The sequence below is a fragment of the Zootoca vivipara genome, chromosome 15, assembly GCF_965207765.1.
Source record: "Zootoca vivipara chromosome 15, rZooViv2.hap1.1, whole genome shotgun sequence".
Classification (NCBI taxonomy): domain Eukaryota; kingdom Metazoa; phylum Chordata; class Lepidosauria; order Squamata; family Lacertidae; genus Zootoca; species Zootoca vivipara.
In genome coordinates this window covers 16,163,610-16,182,979 of record NC_142598.1, presented here as the reverse complement: position 1 = coordinate 16,182,979, position 19,370 = coordinate 16,163,610, and the positions used below count along the sequence as shown (strand labels likewise).

The following is a 19,370-nucleotide window of genomic DNA, read 5'->3' as shown; positions in this document are numbered from 1 at the left end:
TCTCAATCAAAAGCGAAAGTTTATTTTCCACGCAAGACAGAAAACACAGAAAGTTGATAGCAGCAAAGACATCTCAGAAGGTAAGCTACCTACTAGAATCTGTACAAGATAAAAACAAATACGAAGCTAGATATGAGAGAAATATACAAAGGGTAACTCCTCTACAGAGGACGGAAGCAGTGACCAGGGAGGCAAAGGATGTATTTCCCGTGATACGGCCACAGTCCTCGAGTCTTCAAAGTTTCCTTCCTGCAGCTTCCAGGGTTCCAGGAATTCCTGGAGCATCTGAAGGAGACTAGTTTTCAACCAAATGGTGCTGATTCTCTTTGTTCAAGGAATCCCAGCTGTAGAAGCCTGCTTTGAGGCCCCGTCCAGAATTTAACACGCCTTCCTTGCGCTCTCCTTGGTTATCTGCCGCTGGCAGTCGCCTCTTACTCTGAAGAGAAGGAAAAACGAGATGTTGCCGTGTTGAGATGGGGGTGGGTGGGAGAGACACAACTGCTCTAACTGCTCCCACCCCCAGATAGGAACAACCAGTGGCAAGTTGGGAGAGAGGGCGTTTACAAGTTTTAATAAAGATTCTTCCCTCCAAAAGATATCCAGCGAGAGAGAAAAGGTCAAGAACTGAGTGTGTCTCTGTGGATCTGACAGGCAGACACAAAACACACACCAGACTCATTTCTCCTGCTGTGCTTCCCCTGTCAGAGGAGGACAAGCTGCCAGGGTATAGCTAGACCAGGTAGATAGTAAAGGTGGGGAGATTTTACCCCCCCCCCCAGTGGCGCGGCCTCTTATTTTGTGCCTCATTTCAGTTTTAGGAAGAAAAGTACAGGCAGCAACCCAATTTACATTCATCCAATCCAGGCACCCCCAAACTTCGGCCCTCCAGATGTTTTGGACTACAATCCCCATCTTCCCTGACCACTGGTCCTGTTAGCTAGGGATCATGGGAGTTGTAGGCCAAAACATCTGGAGGGCCGCAGTTTGGGGATGTCTGATCCAATCGATGCATGACTGCAATGCATGACTTTTAGAAAACATCCAAAGGCAGCCCTGTTTAGGGAAGTTTTTAATGTTTGTTGTTTTATCGTGTTTTTAATATTCTATTGGGAGCCTCCCAGACTGGCTGGGGAAACCCATCCAGATGGGCGGGGTATAAATAATAAATTATTTATCATCATCATCCTCATCATGCCAAACACAGAAGTGAATTTTAAAATAGCAAAAACGGCCCCAAAATAGCATCCGATAAGTGCTGCTGGTTTTTTTTATAGGTTTCCAGAGGCTTAGGGAGTGTTTGCAGGCTTTTCCAATGGTGTTCAAATATATGTAATCTCACTTGAAGATGGAGGGACTATAACAAAACTAATAGGATGGGGGGGGGGGCACCAAGCAATCAGCTCTGCTCCAGCTGCTGAAACTGAGAATCCAAGCCCCAGAAATACAGCAGAGGCGTGCTAGAGCTCCTAGCTTTTATGATCGGTGGAAATGTATACAAGACTTCCTTCCCCATACATCACCTGATGAGAAGCAAGGGAACTCGGGGAATTGTCGTCCTGCAAGACACTTAGGGGAGAACGTCCAGCACCTGTTGACATTGCCAGTATCTTGCTGCTGGCTCTGTGCCTTGTCGTTTTGCTCCCTTGAAAAGAAAAGGGCAGAGAACAAATCAACGAAAACTTAGCATGCAGCATTCATGGATTGCAGGGAGTTGGCCTAGATGACCCTCGGCAACCCTACAATTTCTCAAAATGGAAGTGCAGAGCTTTGACACACCGCTGTTCCACCTCCACGCGGTCTGGGACACACGACTGGAGAAGTAGAGCACATTTTGCTGCGCCAGCCAACCAGCAGCTTGCACTGTTCCTCTGTTTTCCCTTTGGGGCAGGGGTCTCCCAAGAGGAAGCCGGCAGAGATGGAACACTTGCCTCATATCCAGCATTTAGTTTTAAACCAAGCCTGATTTGCAAATTGCATGCATGGGAGACACTGTTTGAGGAGTGGGGGCCAGCACTAGTTCCCCCCCCCCATCCAGCTTACACTCCTACAACTGCACACACAAAAAATATGCGTTTACACACAAACATCCTTGTCCACCCCCCAACTGCCCCCATAAATTCCTGTTCCCTCACTCCCCTCTGAACAGGAACTGCCATGAGCGAGCCAGCAATAAATCACACCATGCAAGTTGGAATTAACTTTTGCTAGCCACAGTTTGCAAAGGAGTGTCAGGTCTCATGAGTACAGCAACTCATCTCCAGTGGCTCTCACCCCCATTAAGCAGTTGCTGAGACTGGGGGGTCCCTGCCTCCCCACAGCTGCCTAAGTCCCCTCCTCGCCAGGGTTTGTCCCCCCCCCCCCCGCCGCCAAGCGATCAGATACTGCGCCTGCATGCAACCAATCTCACCTCCACCCCCTGCATGCCTCTTCTGGTTCTGGGAGACAAGGGGGGAGGGGAGTATGTTGCAGCAGGAGGGGGAGACACCTGTGCCTCTTCACCAGCTGGACTCATTTCTGCCTCTTGGCCTCTCTCATTCCACTCTCCTGTTCAGCATCTGCCTCCGATTCTGGACTTCTCTCGGCCACAAACTCTCACAGCTCACTAAGCCAGCGTTTCTCAACCGCTGTTCCGCGGCACACTAGTGTGCTGCGAGACGCTGGCTGGTGTGCCGGGACGTGCGGCGACGAGAAGGGCGATTTGCATTGTCACATGCCTGGCGGCCGCCAATGAACAGCAGTAACTCGCCGTAAAGGAAGCCGGCCGGGTCACGACGCGGGGCGAGCGCAGCTCTCAACAGCCACCACCACGGGAGGGTGGTTTTAGACAAACTTAAAGAAGCTGGCTGGATGAGCTCAACCTGAAACTTGCTGAGCAAAGGATTGTGCTGGCAGAGAAATCAGCGGCTTGTGAAGCCTTATTACAGGAGATTGCAACCAACACAGCAATTGGCAAGTGTTTCTTACAGTCATAATTATATAGTCAATATAGGGCGGCACAGAGTTAAATTTTTTAACTTTTTTAATGGTGGTGTGCCTCGTGATTTTTTTCATGGAACAAGTGTGCTTTGGCCCAAAAAAGGTTGAGAAACACTGGACTAAGCCATGTTACCTCTTCAGCTTCTGACACTCTTCCCAGTCTTCTCCCTCCCACCCACTGTTGTCCCACCACCACTTCCTGGGCTCTGATCCTTCTTCGCTTGGGGGTTTCCCCAGCTGGTGCCTCCCCCCCATTCCTCTGCATCCAGCCTGTCCATGAGAGCAATTGACTAGAGGCACTGCCTGGAGCGATCAAAGCCTTACCCGTTGGATGAAGAACAGGGGTGGCTGTTCTTGTTGCAGCTGCAGCAGGAACGTTTAAGGGCAGTGGCTCATTTCTCTCCTCTGCCCACAAGGGACTCGCCTGGGAATCTTTTCCCCTGGAAGCCTCCTCTGTCACAAGGGCAGCTTCAGGCTTCTGGCTTTCACGGCAAGACTCCTCCAGAAAGATATCTCCCTCCAAGTCCTCTTCTACAAAGACTCTGCTGAGTTGCTTCACTAGACAGTTTATGGTGTCTGGAAAGGAGGAAAATCACAGAACTGAGAATATGAGTTGTATGGTTTGTTTTAATTTCACCTATTTTGCTGTGCATCTTGCCTAGAGAATACTTTTTTTATGTGATTCATAAACCAAATACAGTGGTACCTCGACTTACGAACGACTCGGCAACAGAATTTTTCGACTTACGAATGGGGGTAATGGCCGCGCGCTTACGAATGTCTCGACATCCGGGGGGAAACCGCGGCGGTTTTAGATAGGGATTTTTTGACTTACAAATTTTTAGACAGGGTTGCTTCGATGCATTTCTATGGGAAATCGCGTTTCCAATTGTGTTTTTCGACTTACGAATTTTTTGACTTACAAAGGTGCCTTCGGAATGGATTGAATTCGTAAGTCGAGGCACTACTGTAAATAAATGTGAAATCTTATGCCAGGAGAAACATCTTTGATAAACCTCCAGCAGGAACCACATGTTTTCACCTCTGATTTTGACGCAACACAAGAGCAGAGCAATCTTTGGCAAGATAATAATAATAATAATAATAATAATAATAATAATAATAATAATAATAATTTGTTGTTGTTGTTGTTAATACCCCACCCATCTGGCTGGGTTTCCCCAGCCACTCTGGACAGCTCCCAACAGAATTTAAAAACACAATAAAACATCAAACATTAAAAATTTCCCTAAACAGATGATGGCTTTGAGTCCACTCAGCTCTTTCCTCAAAAGAGAGGAAAGAGCAGCCAACATTCTCACCATGGTTCTTGGGAATCATTCTGCCGAGCAGTAGTTCTCAAGCCAGGAAAATCAAAGGTCCCATTTCTCTGCGCTGTGCTCATTAGGGTTATTGGGTATCACATCCCCACTTACCTGGCTCCACAGGTTTCATGGGAGTACGCGAGACACCAGGTGTTGGGGAACGAGGGTCGCACCTAAGATTCTGGTTGTTGGGTACCAAGCCAGCGTCCTTTGGATCAGACAGGGGACTTACTTGCGGGGAGCTTTCCACCTAAGGAACAATGAATATGAGCATGCCTCAGCCTGTGTGAACTAAGTTGGAACAACAAATAACAGGAAGGGGGTGGGGAAAGAGGAAGGGACAACATGCTAAGCCATGCCGCTTTAGAGAGGCGTTGAAAGATGGCCATCAGGGTCTCCCTGTACCTCTATGGGAGTTCTCAGGATCCCAGCTGTAGGTGATCGTGGATCGCTAACGTGTTGCAGGTGCTTATTCAGCAGAGGCTTGCAGGTGGGTGTTGTTAGAGAGCTCTCGGAAGCCCCCATGACAGCAGGCAGCGAACACAGCAACTCCTCAGAGCAATTCTTCTGCTGACCAAGACTTCTGTAGAAAGAAGAGTCACTCAACATGTTGAGTTACAATCCAGGAAAAGGGTCACCAACAGCATAATATTCTAAATCAAAGGCTACCCTCAGTTTAAAAGGGCCTGAAGAAAGCATAGGAGAAGCCATAATGAAATCCTGGCACCGTCTCCCTTAAGGGGTTTCTAGATTACCAGCCAGAAGGGCTTTTCTTCATCTGGAACTCACTGGAACTCAGTTCCGGCACATCTCAGGTTGGTGCCATTGCCATTATAAGAGAATAAGGGAAGCGTTCGTGGTGGGTTCCGGTACCTCTTTTTCTGGAAAAATAGCACTGCCACCAGCATAAATCAAGGGGGAAATACTGAGGAAGTATTTCATAACACCCAGTGGAAATCTCTCAAATTCCATATAGCTCTTACTGAAGGGATAGCAGCACCTCAGACTGCAGGTGGAGGGGGCTCACATGACTGAACACTCCTTAATATAAATCACTATATGTTATAACCAGTAGTCTCTTTTTTTTGGCCATAGCAACTCGAAGCAGCTTAGAATATTTTAAGCCCAAAACACATACTGTACATTAAAACCAGCACTACATTATATATAAAATTTAATGCTATTAATTTTTAAAAATGATTCCCCTCCAATATGTTTTAGCTGTTCCTGCTATTATTATTTATTAAATTTGTATGCTGCCCTTCATCGGAAAATCCCAGGGCAGTTCACAACATAATTGAACAATATGAGAACGCATAACACACAATAAAAACAAACATATAACGCCACTCCCGCAACAACATTTAAAAGGACATCATATAATGTTAATGTGCTAAAGTCCACCTTAAAGTCCTTGTCAAGGCGTGGTATAAATAAAGATAGTGATGATGATGATGATGATGATAAATCTTGCACGTAGAAGGCTAGTTGTCAGTTGAAAGTGAGTCTTCTCCTTTAGCTGCTAGTTCTCTCTGTGCAGGGACCTCTGCGGACCCGAGTCCTAGCTAAGCTCGCTAAGTCCATAACCCGTGGGGTCCCGCCCCTCGCCAGGTATCGTGGCTGCCCTTCTTCCCACCACCCGAGTTACGTCCCCACTATATGCGACTCACTTGCTTTCGCCCGTCCGACGCGCCGAGGGCCAACTCGGGTGGCTGCAATTCGAATCTCCCGCCTTCCCCCCTACAGCCGACCAGCGTCGCCACGCTGCAGCCCTGAATGGATCAAGCTCCCGTCACTCAACTCGCAGCGCTCCTCGGAGCTGCTCGAGGTGACGTCAATCCCGTTTTCTCCCTTCCTTCTGCCCACCCTCTTTTCTTTTGAACTGGAAAGTTGAAACCGTGCCCCTCCTATAGTGGCCTTCTATTGGTGGAGTGTTTGTCAATTAATTATAAGACAGGGTGGGCCACAGAGCCGACGCTATTTTATTGGCTAATTCGGGCAAATACAGACACCCACCGCCCAATAGCACACCTCGAAGTCTAATATTATTGGGGTGGAGTTTTTTTAAAAAGAAACCGAACGTTTCCATTTGTCGGAAGGGACATCTGGTGTTTTTATTGGATCAGGAGGATGTCCGTTTAGAACTTAAACCGCTGATAGGCGGGGAAAAGTAGATGAGGAGGACGAACCAAACAAAGCACCGCGCGTCTTAGCGTTCGTCTGCGTGCCTGTCCTCATTGGCTAGTGGAGCCTGGGGTATGTCGCTCTCTGATTGGTAGGACCTTGCTGTGGGAGGAGTCGGAAAAAGCAGCTGTCATGGCGGAGCTGAGTGAAGCGCTACTCTCTGTACTGCCATCCATCCGGGTGCCCAAGGCCGGAGATCGCGTCCATAAGGATGAGTGCGCCTTCTCATTCGACACTCCGGTAAGCTCCCGTACGAAAGCGCCGGGCGCCGGAGGGAGCCCCCGTTGTCGCCGCAGACTCCGACCGCCCAGGCTCTGGGAGTGGGGTGTGGGGAGGAGGTTAGCGTAGCCGGGCGCAAGGTACCATGGGACTTGTATTTTTCCCAGGGCCTGACGTCCATTTCCAACCTGCTGCCAGGGAGCCGAAAGAGCACTACAGGTCCCAGCAGGCTCTGCGGCCCAGTCACCTTTTTCTTTTTTCAGTTTCTTGAAATACGCTTGGCTTACTGGGGATTGTAGTTCTGCGGGAGCCGCCGCGTTCCTCTTGGCTTAGGTCTGCGCCTTGCCTGCGGGCGCCCCACCCCGCCGCCTTCCTGGCCGCGGCCGCTCCCCTTATCCCGCTGACAGGCCGCCTCAGCCGTTCTAAAGATATACAAGGCCGGGCCGCTTCAAAGCAGAGGGGGCGTGCGGCATGCTGGGAGCTGTAGTTCTCGCGCCCGGCTGCCGGCTGTACGGCTGCGCTTCGCCGGACTACTGAAGTCTCTGGAACTATCGGGGCGGGGCATGCTGGGAAGCGGAGTCCCTCTTATCTGTGTGCTTGGCGGCGGCGACCACCGCCCAGAAAACTGCAAATCCCGAAGTCCTTTGGGGCGGGGAGAAAGGGCAACGTCAGGCCTCTCAATTTCGAATCGCACGTGTGCTGCATCACTGGCGCTGCAGCCACACCTTTTACATGGGATTGATGCGACAAGATCCTGAGCCTCTGGTTAGACCTCACAAGACATCAGAGGTCTTCATCTGTTGGCTGGCTTGTTTATTTGTTTGGTTTGTTTTTCTTTTCATAGGTTTTTTATTAATATAGTTTGATTGATTTCCATTATATAACAACCACACACACAACTTATACTAAGCTGGGATCGTTCAGTTGGTAGAGCACGAGGTTCTTAAATCTCAGGGTTGCAGGTTCAAGCCCCACGTTGGGCAAAAGATTCCCGCATCACAGGGGGCTAGACTGGAAGGTGACCCTCATGGCGTCTTGAAGCTCTACGATTCTGTTATTTTTTTATTTTTTTATTAAATTTGTATACTGTCCTTCATATAAAGATCTCAGGGTGGTTCACAGCCTAAAAAAATTAGACTAAGAACTCAAAATAAATAATAAAAACAAGAACGAAACAAACCAATACCTTCCCTGTCCAAACACGTTTAAAAGGACATAGAATGTTGATCAGTCAAAGATCTGGTTGAAGAGGAACATTTTCGTCTGGTGTCTAAAGATGTATAATGAAGGCACCAGACGAACCTTCTATGAGTCTGTGTAATTACAACAATGAAAAAAATCTCTTAAGTAGTTAATATAAAAATGATTTTTAAAAATAACACTGCATTCAATGTAATTTCCTAAGAAATAGATATAAACTGAACACAACAGTATATCACAGAAAAAGCTGAGCAGTGTGCAAAACAAAAATTAAGAGTCATGGAGAGTGTCGGTAAACGTGTATGTTTGGTGCTCTGAGGTCATTACTGCCTCCATCTCACAAATTGGCTAAAGGTGGGCGTTCCAGAGGGTGGGAAGAGTTACAGAGATGGCTTGCTTTCATGTTGGCACCAACTGGCAATCCACTGGTCATGGAGTGACCAGGAGCGTCTCCTTGAACGATCAGCTTGGACATATGGGCTGGCCACTGTGAGGACAGTGTGCTAGACTAGATGGGCCAGAAGAATGAGTCTCTTCTAAACAACAGGAGAGTAGCCTCCTTTTTCTTACCTCCCCACAAACCTCTACAAATGGGTAGGAAGGGATTGTTTGAGGCACTTGACCGGGGCTGTTTGGTTGCAATAAGTGGCAGCTTTGGGGACCCTGCCTGACAGGTTCTCAGTTGCATTATCACATTCTGGCTCTCTCCAAACATAGATTGTTTCTACTAGCTGGGGAAAATAATAATTTCCCAGCAGCAGTGTGTTGCAGTTTGAGTCTTGTGAAAATATGACACTCCTGCGACAGAAATTATGGGGAGACATAATAAATCCCTCACAACAAACATGATCAGGAAAAGTGCATTTGAGACTAGCTGGTAGTCATTAGGAAAGGCCCTGTGTCATCAAGAGATGGCTATAGAGATTTTTGACACTGACAGGGTGATGTCTATCATTTGGCACATTCGCATTCACCAGTAAAGAACTAATGCCACACATATTGTCAAGACAGAGATAAACATTCAGATCTCACAAAATCTATCTCGAGCAGTTGGTTTCAAGGCCTCCTTATCTGTAATTTGGAATCTAGGTGACAATGGTCAATACCCACATGCTATACTATTTTAAAGCACCATGCGTCTTGATGGGATTATATTAAATAAAAATATGTATTCTTTCAGAAACAGTTGCTGTTGTCTGCTATGTTTGAGTTTAACACTACTTTAAATCTCAATCCCAGAAAGGACATATTTCTACTGTTGCCCATTACAATCTTGCACATGGATGCAAATTTCCTGAAAATGATATGCAGCAGTACTGTCCGTAGGTAGATTTGGAATCAAACATCCTCTAATAAAAAGACTGATCTGCTTTTAAGAATTAATGGAAACAAAATGTTCTATCTCAGAATAGGGATGCTTTGCCACACACACTTCAAACCATGTTCTACCTTGCAGGGAAGACTTTGAGAAATAGCAGCTACCTGAGATTTATCCAGCTTTGGGTGTTTTCATGGTGCCTAATACAAATTGCTATTGGAGGATGTATTCAGAAAATCTAGCGCTGTGCCTGTTACTCGGTTCAATGTTATAACTGTCAGAATTATCCAATTAATTTAAAACCAACTTTTACAAGTTGTGAAAAATCCTGCATATACTTCTAAGCAACAGAAGTTCTTCCCCAGGTTCATCTTCACCAATTGACTAGGATTTATTGCGATAACCGGATTTCCTCAAAAGTATATGCTGTAGCTATTTTTAATGAGGACACACCCGGTGTTCGAAATTTGTTGTTGTTGTTTAGTCGTGTCCGACTCTTAATGACCTCATGGACCAGAGCATGCCAGCCAGGCACTCCTGTCTTCTACTGCCTCCCGCAGTTTGGTCAGACTCCTGTTGGTGGCTTCGAGAACACCATCTCGTCCTCTGTCGTCCCCTTCTCCTTGTGCCCTCCATCTTTCCCAACATCAGGGTCTTTCCCAGGGAGTCTTCTCTTCTCATGAGGTGGCCAAAGTATTGGAGCCTCAGCTTCACGATCTGTCCTTCCAGTGAGCACTCAGGGCTGATTTCACTAAGAATGGATAGGTTTGATCTTCTTGCAGTCCATGGGACTCTCAAGAGTCTCCTCCAGCACCATAATTCAAAAGCATCAATTCTTCGGCAATCAGCCTTCTTTATGGTCCAGCTCTCACTTCCCTACATCACTACTGGGAAAACCATAGCTTTAACTATACTGTACGGACCTTTGTCGGTAAGGTGATGTCTCTGCTTTTTGAGATGCTGTCTAGGTTTGTCATTGCTTTTCTCCCAAGAAGCAGGCGTCTTTTAATTTTGTGACTGCTGTCACCATCTGTAGTGATCATGAAACCCAAGAAAGTAAAATCTCTCACTGCCAGGCACATTTTGCAGCTGGCTTTTGACCATTTGCGACCAAGTGAAGATGCCTGGGCACCAGGATGGCACCTGATGTCTCTACCAGCTGGAGGTGCATGCCTGGGGATCCTTGGGTCTTGCCTGTTTTCACACACTAATACCCCAGCCTTTAGTTTACATTTTATTTTCTGCACAATCAGAATGAATTTCTGGAACTAAAATACTTTTTCTGTGCAGCCTGAGCAGGAGCAGTCACTATTAAGAAAAAAAAGAGGTAGGAATAGGACTATGTATGTGGGCTGTCCCTGAATCAAGGGACTTCTCTTCTTTAAGCTCTCAAAAGTTCTTAACCTAGCTCAAGGTTGCCATCTGAACTAGCCAGATGTTTAAATGATAATTGCATTCAGTCCGTCATTTAAAAGAGAAGATTTAAGCGCTGTCTTGCCCCCAAATAGCAACTAGACATTCTGTTTTGGCGACTGCAACCTTGGTTTAAGGATCCATTTGACGCTCAGCTTATATATCTGAATTTTTAACACTGGATACATGCTCAGTCAGCGGGGAGAGCACTGGTTGTTAACTGAGATTAATATTGTACTGCTTCCTGGACAGTAAAAGCAGCCTGGAGGGAGGGAGGCTTGCAGTCCAGTGTCTGCCTAAGGAGGGTGATTCCTGGCAGCAGGTCAGATGTTTGAGGGTGGAGCATAGCTGCGTAAGGAGCCAGACAGCAACTATTACTCAGCAAGCAGAAACCAGGAATATAGACTGGCAGTTTTCTCTCCTACGTAGAATGAATGTGATAGCACAGGGAAGACTGCTTGGCCTGTGCTATCTTTTCCAAAGATCAGCTTCATCTCTTCTTCCTTCCCTGCTGCTCTTTATCTGCCTGCCACATTCCTGGGAGCAAAGATGCCCAGGAGGCTGGTTCATCTTGAGCGAGTGTCTGTCCATGCTGGGATTTGTGGAATTGGAAGAAAAATGGATCAACAACTGATCTGCCTTGAATAGCATCCATAAGCTCTCTGCAGAAAGCCGGTCCATGAAATAAATCAAAAAAATTGCAAATATAACCAGGGGGAGGGGGAGAATAGAAAAATCATAGGCTGACAATAACAACAAAAATATTCCATCATTCGTAACATAAATGAATAGATTGATATATGCAGTTCATGTGTCCAAATATGCATCTAAACAAGACTGACAATTTTAAGTTAGCCTAGAGCATTATCGAGTTACACAAAGGTAAAAGGCAATGCAGAAGAACATATCAAGTGACCTATGTCTTTCTCGATCTTCATAGTTACCCTTTACTCAAAACTTTAAGCTTTTTCCTTGGGTCTTTGATGTCTCAGGAAGTGTTTAAAAATATAAATAAATTGTTGTTTAGTCGTGTCCGACTCTTCGTGACCCCATGGACCATAGCACGCCAGGCACTCCTGTCTTCCACTGCCTCCCGCAGTTTGGTCAATCTCATGTTTGTAGCTTCGAGAACACTGTCCAACCATCTTGTCCTCTGTCGTCCCCTTCTCCTTGTGCCCTCCATCTTTCCCAACATCAGGGTCTTTTCCAGGGAAATAAATAGCAAGTATCAAATCACTACATGAATCTATAGCATGCTCTCACTCACATTTAGGCACTAAACCAGACCATAGCTAAGCATGAACTTACAAGCGTGTGGGGACTCACAGCCAAAGACACAGCTGCTTTGCTTCTCCCTCCGTTCTGCTGCTGCTGAGCTACCCAGATCGAAGCCATGGTTTGGCTTAGTTTTCATTGTTAAGCTGGGCTCGTGGTTTGTCTCGCTCCACACAAACCACGAGCTGCAGCCTAGGTATGTTCTTGACTAACTGCTGGTGGTTTGTCTGAGGGATACAAACCACAAGCCCTGGTTCAAACATAACACTAAGCCAAACCATGACTTAGCTACTGGTAACGGGGTAGTTCAGCAGCAGGAGGACCAGCGGCAGAACAAAAGCGGCTGCGATTTCTCCTCTAAATACATTTGTGTGTTCACGCTTTGATATGATTTGTTTTATATGAACTTGACCTTAGAATACCGTGTGTGTGGCTCTGGTTCCTCTGTCTCCAAAACATCATTGGCTACGGAAAATGATAACTGAAAGATAGATCAGGGAGGAAGCAGCCTCACACCCCATGACAAGCAAAAAGGCCTCAAACCTGGAAATCCTCCATATTAAAGACAAGGGACAAAACGTGACGTAGACCTCTCATTTGAACCACTTCAGTTTGAATGGCTTGAATGATGCTCCACTTCAAATCTCCCATGCACAAATCAAGCTAGTATGTTGGCACAATGGTTCCAGTCTAGCCTTCTCACTGGCACACTGAACTGTGCAGGCTTTTAATTTGAACCTGGGAGGAGGGGGGGCATGCAAACATTTGACTTCCCCGCTTGCAGAATCTGCTCCGCTCCAGCAATAGATATCACACAGGAGGTGCAGACTGTGCAGCTTGGTTTGTAGACTGAATTTGGTTTTCAAATCCAGTTTGTAAACTGGGCAGCCTTTCGGCCCCAATTCTGAAGAGTGCAGAAAAACAACAACACAGAATGTAGTGTTGGGTGTAGAACTCAGCTTCCTGAAGATTGTACAGATTTGCTTGGAAGTTGTGTGGCCTGGAATGTTTAAGAAATTGTTAAAAAACGAGAGATTTGTGGATGGAATACATTTGGATAACTTAGCCTGCAGCCTTTAAGCTTTTGGGGGCATAGAATCTTTGTGCTATTGTTGTTTCCAAAAAAAAAAGTTGGATTACTCACGGCGCTGCAGACTCATCAACCCGCCTCAACCCCCATACCTGTTGAATGTCCTCGTATTTCTGTTCTACAGGAGTCTGATGGAGGCTTGTATATTTGCATGAACACGTTCCTGGGCTTTGGAAAGCAATATGTGGAGAAACATTATGAGAAAACAGGCCAGCGAGTTTATCTACATCTTAAGAAGACACGCAAGTTGGTAAGAATAGCTGGCTTTCTACCTTATGCGCTTGAACTGCTTGAGCTGAGAAAGTGAGCTTCACATGTTTAACTTTCTGAGCAGGGGGAGAAATTCCAGGTCCCAATGGCTACTGCCTTGTGGGCTATGGCCCAGTTTTTGGGATGGCTTCCTAACTACCTCCCTCTTGACTCTGCTCCAGAAAGAAGAAGATACCAACTCTAGCTCTGGAGATCCTCCTAGGAAGAAACCAACGCGTCTAGCTATTGGTAAGCAAACATCCCTGCTCCTCTCTGGTACCCGGAGGATGAAGTCCTTGCATATATCTGGGCTACAGTTTTCCTAGTAGTAAAGACTGCAGGAAAGCTGATATTCCCCATTCCCTTTTAGATCATACATGATGTGGAATTTGGTGTTTGGCTGAGACTTCTGCTTCCTGATCTTATCATGTTGTCTCTTCCCCCTCTCATTTGCTGCTGTTGTGCTTCTCTTTTGGCAGGTGTGGAAGGTGGGTTTGACATCCCGGAGGAGAAATACGAATATGATGAATATGTCAAGATAGTCATTTTACCAGAGCACTTGGATATTCCTCGAGATGGACTGGAGGGTCTGCCAGATATGGTCAAGGACAGGGTAGGCTCTCTGTTTCATCAGGGGGGGGCGGTCCTGGATTGTTTGTTGGGGCAGAAGAAAGGCCAAGTACTGGGGCTTGGGGGGTGGGGAAGTATTGAGGTGCCTTGGCAGAACTCTGTCTGCAGATGCAATGCAGCTGGGTGGGTTAGGAGACTGTGGAAGGCTGACCCTCTCCTCTTGGCCGTTCAGATTTCCAGTGCAATTGAAGCGATTCTGACAGCAGACTCTGCCTCGCGGAAGCAGGAGGTGCAGGCCTGGGATGGGGAAGTTCGGCGTGTGTCAAGGCATGCCTTCTCGCTGCAGCAGCTCCAGAATGCTGTGCGTATTCCTCCTTGGTGAGTTTGATTGCAAAGTCTCATCATCATAATACAATAAGAATATTTTTATTTATTTATACCCCACCCATCTGGCTGGGTTTCCCCAGCTACTCTGGGTGGTTCCCAACAGAATATTAAGAACACGTTAAAACATCAAACATTAAAAACTTCCCTAAACAGGGTTGCCTTCAGATGTCTTCTAAAAGTCAGATAATTGTTTATTTCCTTGACATCTGATTGAACGGCATTCCACAGGGCGGGTGCCACTACCAAGAAGGCCTTCTGCCTGGTTCCCTGTAGCCTCACTTCTTGCAGTGAGGGAGCCGCCAGAAGGCCCTCGGAGCTGGACCTCAGTGTCCGGGCTGAATGATGGGGATGGAGACGCTCCTTCAGGTATACTGGGCTAAGGCCATTTAGGGCAGGGGTCCCCAGACTTACCGAGCGGCGGGCCGGTGCCCGCCGCGCCGAGTGCGCGGTGGGCCGGATGGCAGGGGAGTGCGCGCGCAGCGGGCCGGAGGGCGGGGGAGTGCGCGCCCGTGCGCATGCGCACACGCACACGGGCGGAAAAAAAATCGCCGAAAATCGCTTGTGCGCATGCGTATGGGCCTCCCCTGACCCGGAAGTGCACCAGAAATGACCTCTTCCGGGTCGGGAGAGGCCCGTACGCATGCGCACAAAGGATTTTCGGCGATTTTTTGCCGATTTTTTAGAGCGTCGCTGCGCCGCGCGCCGTGAGAGCGGGCGGCGGCAGCGGGCGGCGGGGGTCGTCGCGGGCCGGATTGGAAGGCCGATTGGGCCGCATCCGGCCCGGGGGCCGTAGTTTGGGGACCCCTGATTTAGGGCTTTAAAGGTCAGCACCAACACTTTGAATTGTGCTCGGAAACGTACTGGGAGCCAGTGTAGGTCTTTCAGGACCAGTGTTATTTGGTCTCAGCAGCTACTCCCAGTCACCAGTCTAGCTGCCACATTCTAGATTAATTGTAGTTTCCAGCTTACCTTCAAAGGTAGCCCTGCGTGGAGCGCATTGCAGTAGTCCAAGCGGGAGATAACTAGAGCATGCACCACTCTGGCGAGACAGTCTGCGTGCAGGTAGGGTCTCAGTCTGTGTACCAGATGGAGCTGGTTGACAGCTGCCCTGGACACAGAATTGACCTGCGCCTCCATGGACAGCTGTGAGTCCAGAATGACTCCCAGGCTGCTCATATTTCTCCGTCCCTCTGCTGAGTACCATAGTGGGAGGAAGAGTGGAGCTCCTTTGACGCTTGCCAAGTCTTCCCGCCTGCTCTCACCTGAGGCCCTTCGCCCCTTCTCTGCGGTCACTCATGTTTAGGATGCAAGCCCGCAAGTTCTCCAGGAAGGAGACAAGCTTGTGTGTGTGCCTATGCCCGGGCTTGCATGTACATGCCTGCCTGCCTGCCTGCCTGCCTGCCTGCCTGCTTCCTGGTGGGCTGAAAGTCGCAGTGGCTGAGAGAAGTCGCTTATCCCCCACTTGTTTCCATTGCCAGTGGCTGGAAGTGCAGCAAGTGTGACATGCGCGAGAACCTGTGGCTCAACATGACCGATGGCTCCATCTTGTGTGGGCGACGCTACTTTGACGGCAGCGGGGGCAACAACCACGCAGTGGAACATTACCGGGAAACGGGCTACCCCTTGGCCGTGAAGCTGGGAACAATCACTCCTGATGGAGCTGGTGAGCGAAGTGTCTAGCTGAGGCTGCAGCCAGTCTCTGTCCTGACAATGTGGGAATGTTTAGGATAGTAGGAAAGGATGTATTGAATAAGTATTCTCCTTCCCTCACTCACGCTAGTGAAGTGATGTAGCAGAGCAAATTCCCCTCAATATAGCTGGAAGCCAAATTATTTCCTGGTGTCCCATTTGACCCCTCTTAAAACAACAACAACAACAAATTTTTATTTGTACCCCGGCACAACAACAACAACAAATTTTTATTTGTACCCCGGCCGGAGCCGGGCTCAGAGCGGCTAACATCATATAAATAATACAATATGCATAAAAACATAAGACACAAGAGTTTTTCTGAGTAAAGTAACAAAACGTTTACTCACATTTCAGTTCACAATTTGGTCCCTGAAAGGCAGGCTTTACCGTGTTTCTCCTAAAATAAGACGTGCCTCTAAAATAAGCCATGGCACGATCTTTTAAACGCAAAAAAATATAAGACATCCCCCCAAAATAAGACATGTTGGGGGTACCGGTACCTACCCGACCCAGCGGGAGCCGGCAAACGCAGCAGCGCGTGCCGCGCCGAGCCCCAGCCCAGTGGGAGCCCCAGCACAGCGACGCGCCGAGCTCCGACTGAATGGGCCCCAGGACCTGGCAGCGGGCGGCGCGCGAAGCCGCAGCAGCCGGCAGCAGCCCCAGCCACGCCGCGCCGCGCCGCACCGTGTCAAGCCCAGTGACCCAGCAGTGGGCTCAGCGGGCGGCGCGCGAAGCCGCAGCAGCCGGCAGCAGCCGCACCGCACTGCGTCAAGCCCAGGGACCCAGCAGTGGGCTCAGCGGGCGGCCGGCAGCAGCCGCGCCGCACCGCGTCAAGCCCAGGGAGCCAGCAGTGGGCTCAGCGGGCGGCGCGCGAAGCCGCAGCAGCCGGCAGGAGCTGGCAGCAGCCCCAGCCGCGCCGCGCCGCGCCGCACCGCGTCAAGCCCAGGGACCCAGCGGTGGGCTCAGCGGGCGGTGCGCGAAACCGCAGCAGCCGGCAGCAGCCCCAGCCGCGCCGCGCTACACCGCGTCAAGCTCAGGGACCCAGCAGTGGGCGGCCGGCAGCAGCCCCAGCCGCGCCGCACCGCGTCAAGCCCAGGGACCCAGCAGTGGGCTCAGCGGGCGGCACGCGAAGCCGCAGCAGCCGGCAGGAGCCCCAGCCGCGCCGCACCGCAGCACCGCGTCAAGCCCAGGGACCCAGCAGTGGGCTCAGCGGGCGGCGTGCGAAGCCGCAGCAGCCGGCAGCAGCCCCAGCCGCGCCGCACCGCGTCAAGCCCAGGGACCCAGCAGTCCAGGGACCCAGCAGTAGGAAAATAAGGAATGTTGCATTTGACTGTACTAATGGATTACATCCCACAGACAAGACAGGTGCTGGAATGGTTTTTGCCTCCTACTTTGGAGTCTGGGCCACGGACAAATTCGCTTGTTTGTGCTCAGGCTATGAAGCAGTCATAGGGGTCTGCAAGAAACCTTTGCTGGCCTGGGCCCAAGGACAGGTTGGGTTGGTGCTGACTCCTCTCTTCCCCACCAACTTGAAGGGAGCATTGCTATTCTTGCACATGTCAACATTCTTCCAGGATTGGGAGGCTTGCTAGGGCAGTTGGCTTGCTGCATATCCTAGAAGCCTGCCTTGCTCCACCAGGAATGACCAAATGTTCTTGGGGCAGGGTAGTCAGAAATTAGTTTTGCTACACACCCTTGCGTGCAAAGACAGGCTCTGGCAGACGGAGCGGATGAGACTAATAGTCGGTCCAGTGGTCAAGAAGGCAGTTTCTGCACATGCTGTAGACAGAGGGAAGTGAGGGGCAGATCGGGATCATCAGCCTAGGAAGGTAGCCCCTCTAGAAGAAGGAAAACTCTGAACCTAAACCTCCACTGCCTTGCAGGATCTCTGCTGTTACCGAACATAGGTGCTTCACAGTTGATGAGAGACATATATTTTGCTCATCTGGAAAGCCTGTCTCTTTGCCCACATTTTGTAGGAAGGAGAGGTTTTGGACATACAGTCGTACCTTGGTTGTCGAACAGAATCCGTTCCAGAAGTCCGTTCGACTTCCAAAAACGTTTGACAACCAAGGTGCAGGTTCCGATTGGCTGCAGGAGCTTTCTGCACTCAATTGGAAGCCACGTCAGACGTTCGGCTACCAAAAAAGGTTCACAAACCAGAACACTCACTTCCAGGTTGGTGGGGTTTGGGAGCCAAAACGGATGAGTACCAAGGCATTCGACAACCAAGGTACAACTGTACCTTGGTTTTGCAAGGCCTTCAAGAGCCAGATCAGCGTACTTAAACAACTGAGTCTGTCCCATCAGCTGCCAGTTGGCAGACCTTCTCGACCATGAGCTGGGAGCATATTTTGACATGCAACCCATCCCTTCCATAAACAGCTTGAGTAATTATAGGCCAATAGTATTGTACACTAATCCTGCAAAATAGGCGTGTAAAAGATGTAAGATTGAAATTTTAAATATCATTTTTTGCATGCAGCAGGACGCAGGTAGTGCTGTGGTCTAAACCACAGAGCCTAGGGCTTGCCGATCAGAAGGTCGGCGGTTCGAATCCCCTCGACGGGGTGAGCTCCCATTGCTTGGTCCCTGCTCCTGCCCACCTAGCAGTTTGAAAGCACATCAAAGTGCAAGTAGATAAATAGGTACTGGTCTAGCGGGAAGGTAAACAGCATTTTTGTGCGCTGCTCTGGTTTGCCAGAAGCAGCTTAGTCATGCTGGCCACATGACCTGGAAGCTGTATGCCGGCTTCCTCGGCCAGTAAAGTGAGATGAGCGCCGCAACCCCAGAGTCATCCATGACTGGACCTAATGGTCAGGGGTCCCTTTAGCTTTACCTTTGCATGCAGCTTTCCAAAACGACACCCCCGCCCTGCATTACTCAAAGTGCAGTCAAAGATAGTTCATCTTCTCTCCTGTATTTTAAAAAAATGATAGAACTGCTGGGGACCAGATAGAATTTACCTTGCTGGCTCAAGCAGCATTCAGCCTGCCGGGGTGCTCCAGATGGTCATCCCTGCTTCTGAGGATTTCTGTAGGTGGAACAGCACCGAGATCCACTTGGTAAAAAGTTGTTGGTTTTCACCTCCCCTCCCAATGTTTCCATTCTCCGTAGATGTCTATTCATACGATGAAGACGACATGGTTTTGGACCCCAACCTGGCTGAGCACCTGGCTCATTTTGGGATTGACATGCTCAAAATGCAGAAGGTGAGAAGGGGCGATGGGAGTGTTGCTTCCTGCCCTGAGATTTTCATGGCCACTAGGGCTTGAGATTTTCACATGTGACACTGGGATGGGATATGGATTTGCCATTGGAGTAGCTCAAAGGCTTTCGAACAAATTGGGAGAGAGGGAGAGAGACTGCCTGTTACCAACTCCTAATGCCGGACTGCGGCCAGAATAATTCTTCTGTCTATGATTCAATGTTTTAGGAAGATAAATTCCAAGCAGCCCAGATGGAGAGAGGG

General features: G+C 49.0%; 2 protein-coding genes across 4 annotated transcripts in view; one reads left to right on the top strand and one right to left on the bottom strand.

Annotated features, from left to right (window-relative positions):
- Positions 1–2: 2 nt before the first annotated feature.
- Positions 3–6,671, bottom strand: CDCA3 (cell division cycle associated 3). 2 transcript variants are annotated; one of them, XM_035140865.3, is made up of 6 exons: positions 5,706–6,671; positions 4,707–4,884; positions 4,413–4,551; positions 3,301–3,552; positions 1,521–1,642; positions 3–436 (listed from the first exon to the last, which is right to left on the bottom strand). In XM_035140865.3, the coding sequence occupies exons 2-6, from the start codon at positions 4,824–4,826 to the stop codon at positions 296–298; spliced, it is 774 nt and encodes a 257-aa protein (XP_034996756.1). In that variant the 5' UTR covers positions 4,827–4,884; positions 5,706–6,671; the 3' UTR covers positions 3–295. The 2 variants fall into 2 exon arrangements, with proteins under 2 accessions (XP_034996756.1, XP_034996755.1); XM_035140864.3 differs by having other exon boundaries at positions 5,972–6,522.
- Positions 6,587–19,370, top strand: part of USP5 (ubiquitin specific peptidase 5) — a 31,215-nt gene continuing 18,431 nt past the window's right edge. For both annotated transcript variants that reach the window (XM_035141137.3, XM_035141136.3), the window contains exons 1-7: positions 6,587–6,725; positions 13,125–13,250; positions 13,432–13,498; positions 13,729–13,862; positions 14,052–14,197; positions 15,685–15,869; positions 19,016–19,110. In XM_035141137.3, the coding sequence (XP_034997028.1) occupies positions 6,618–6,725; positions 13,125–13,250; positions 13,432–13,498; positions 13,729–13,862; positions 14,052–14,197; positions 15,685–15,869; positions 19,016–19,110 (861 nt within the window). In that variant the 5' untranslated portion in view covers positions 6,587–6,617. The remainder of the gene's footprint in view (positions 6,726–13,124; positions 13,251–13,431; positions 13,499–13,728; positions 13,863–14,051; positions 14,198–15,684; positions 15,870–19,015; positions 19,111–19,370) is intronic.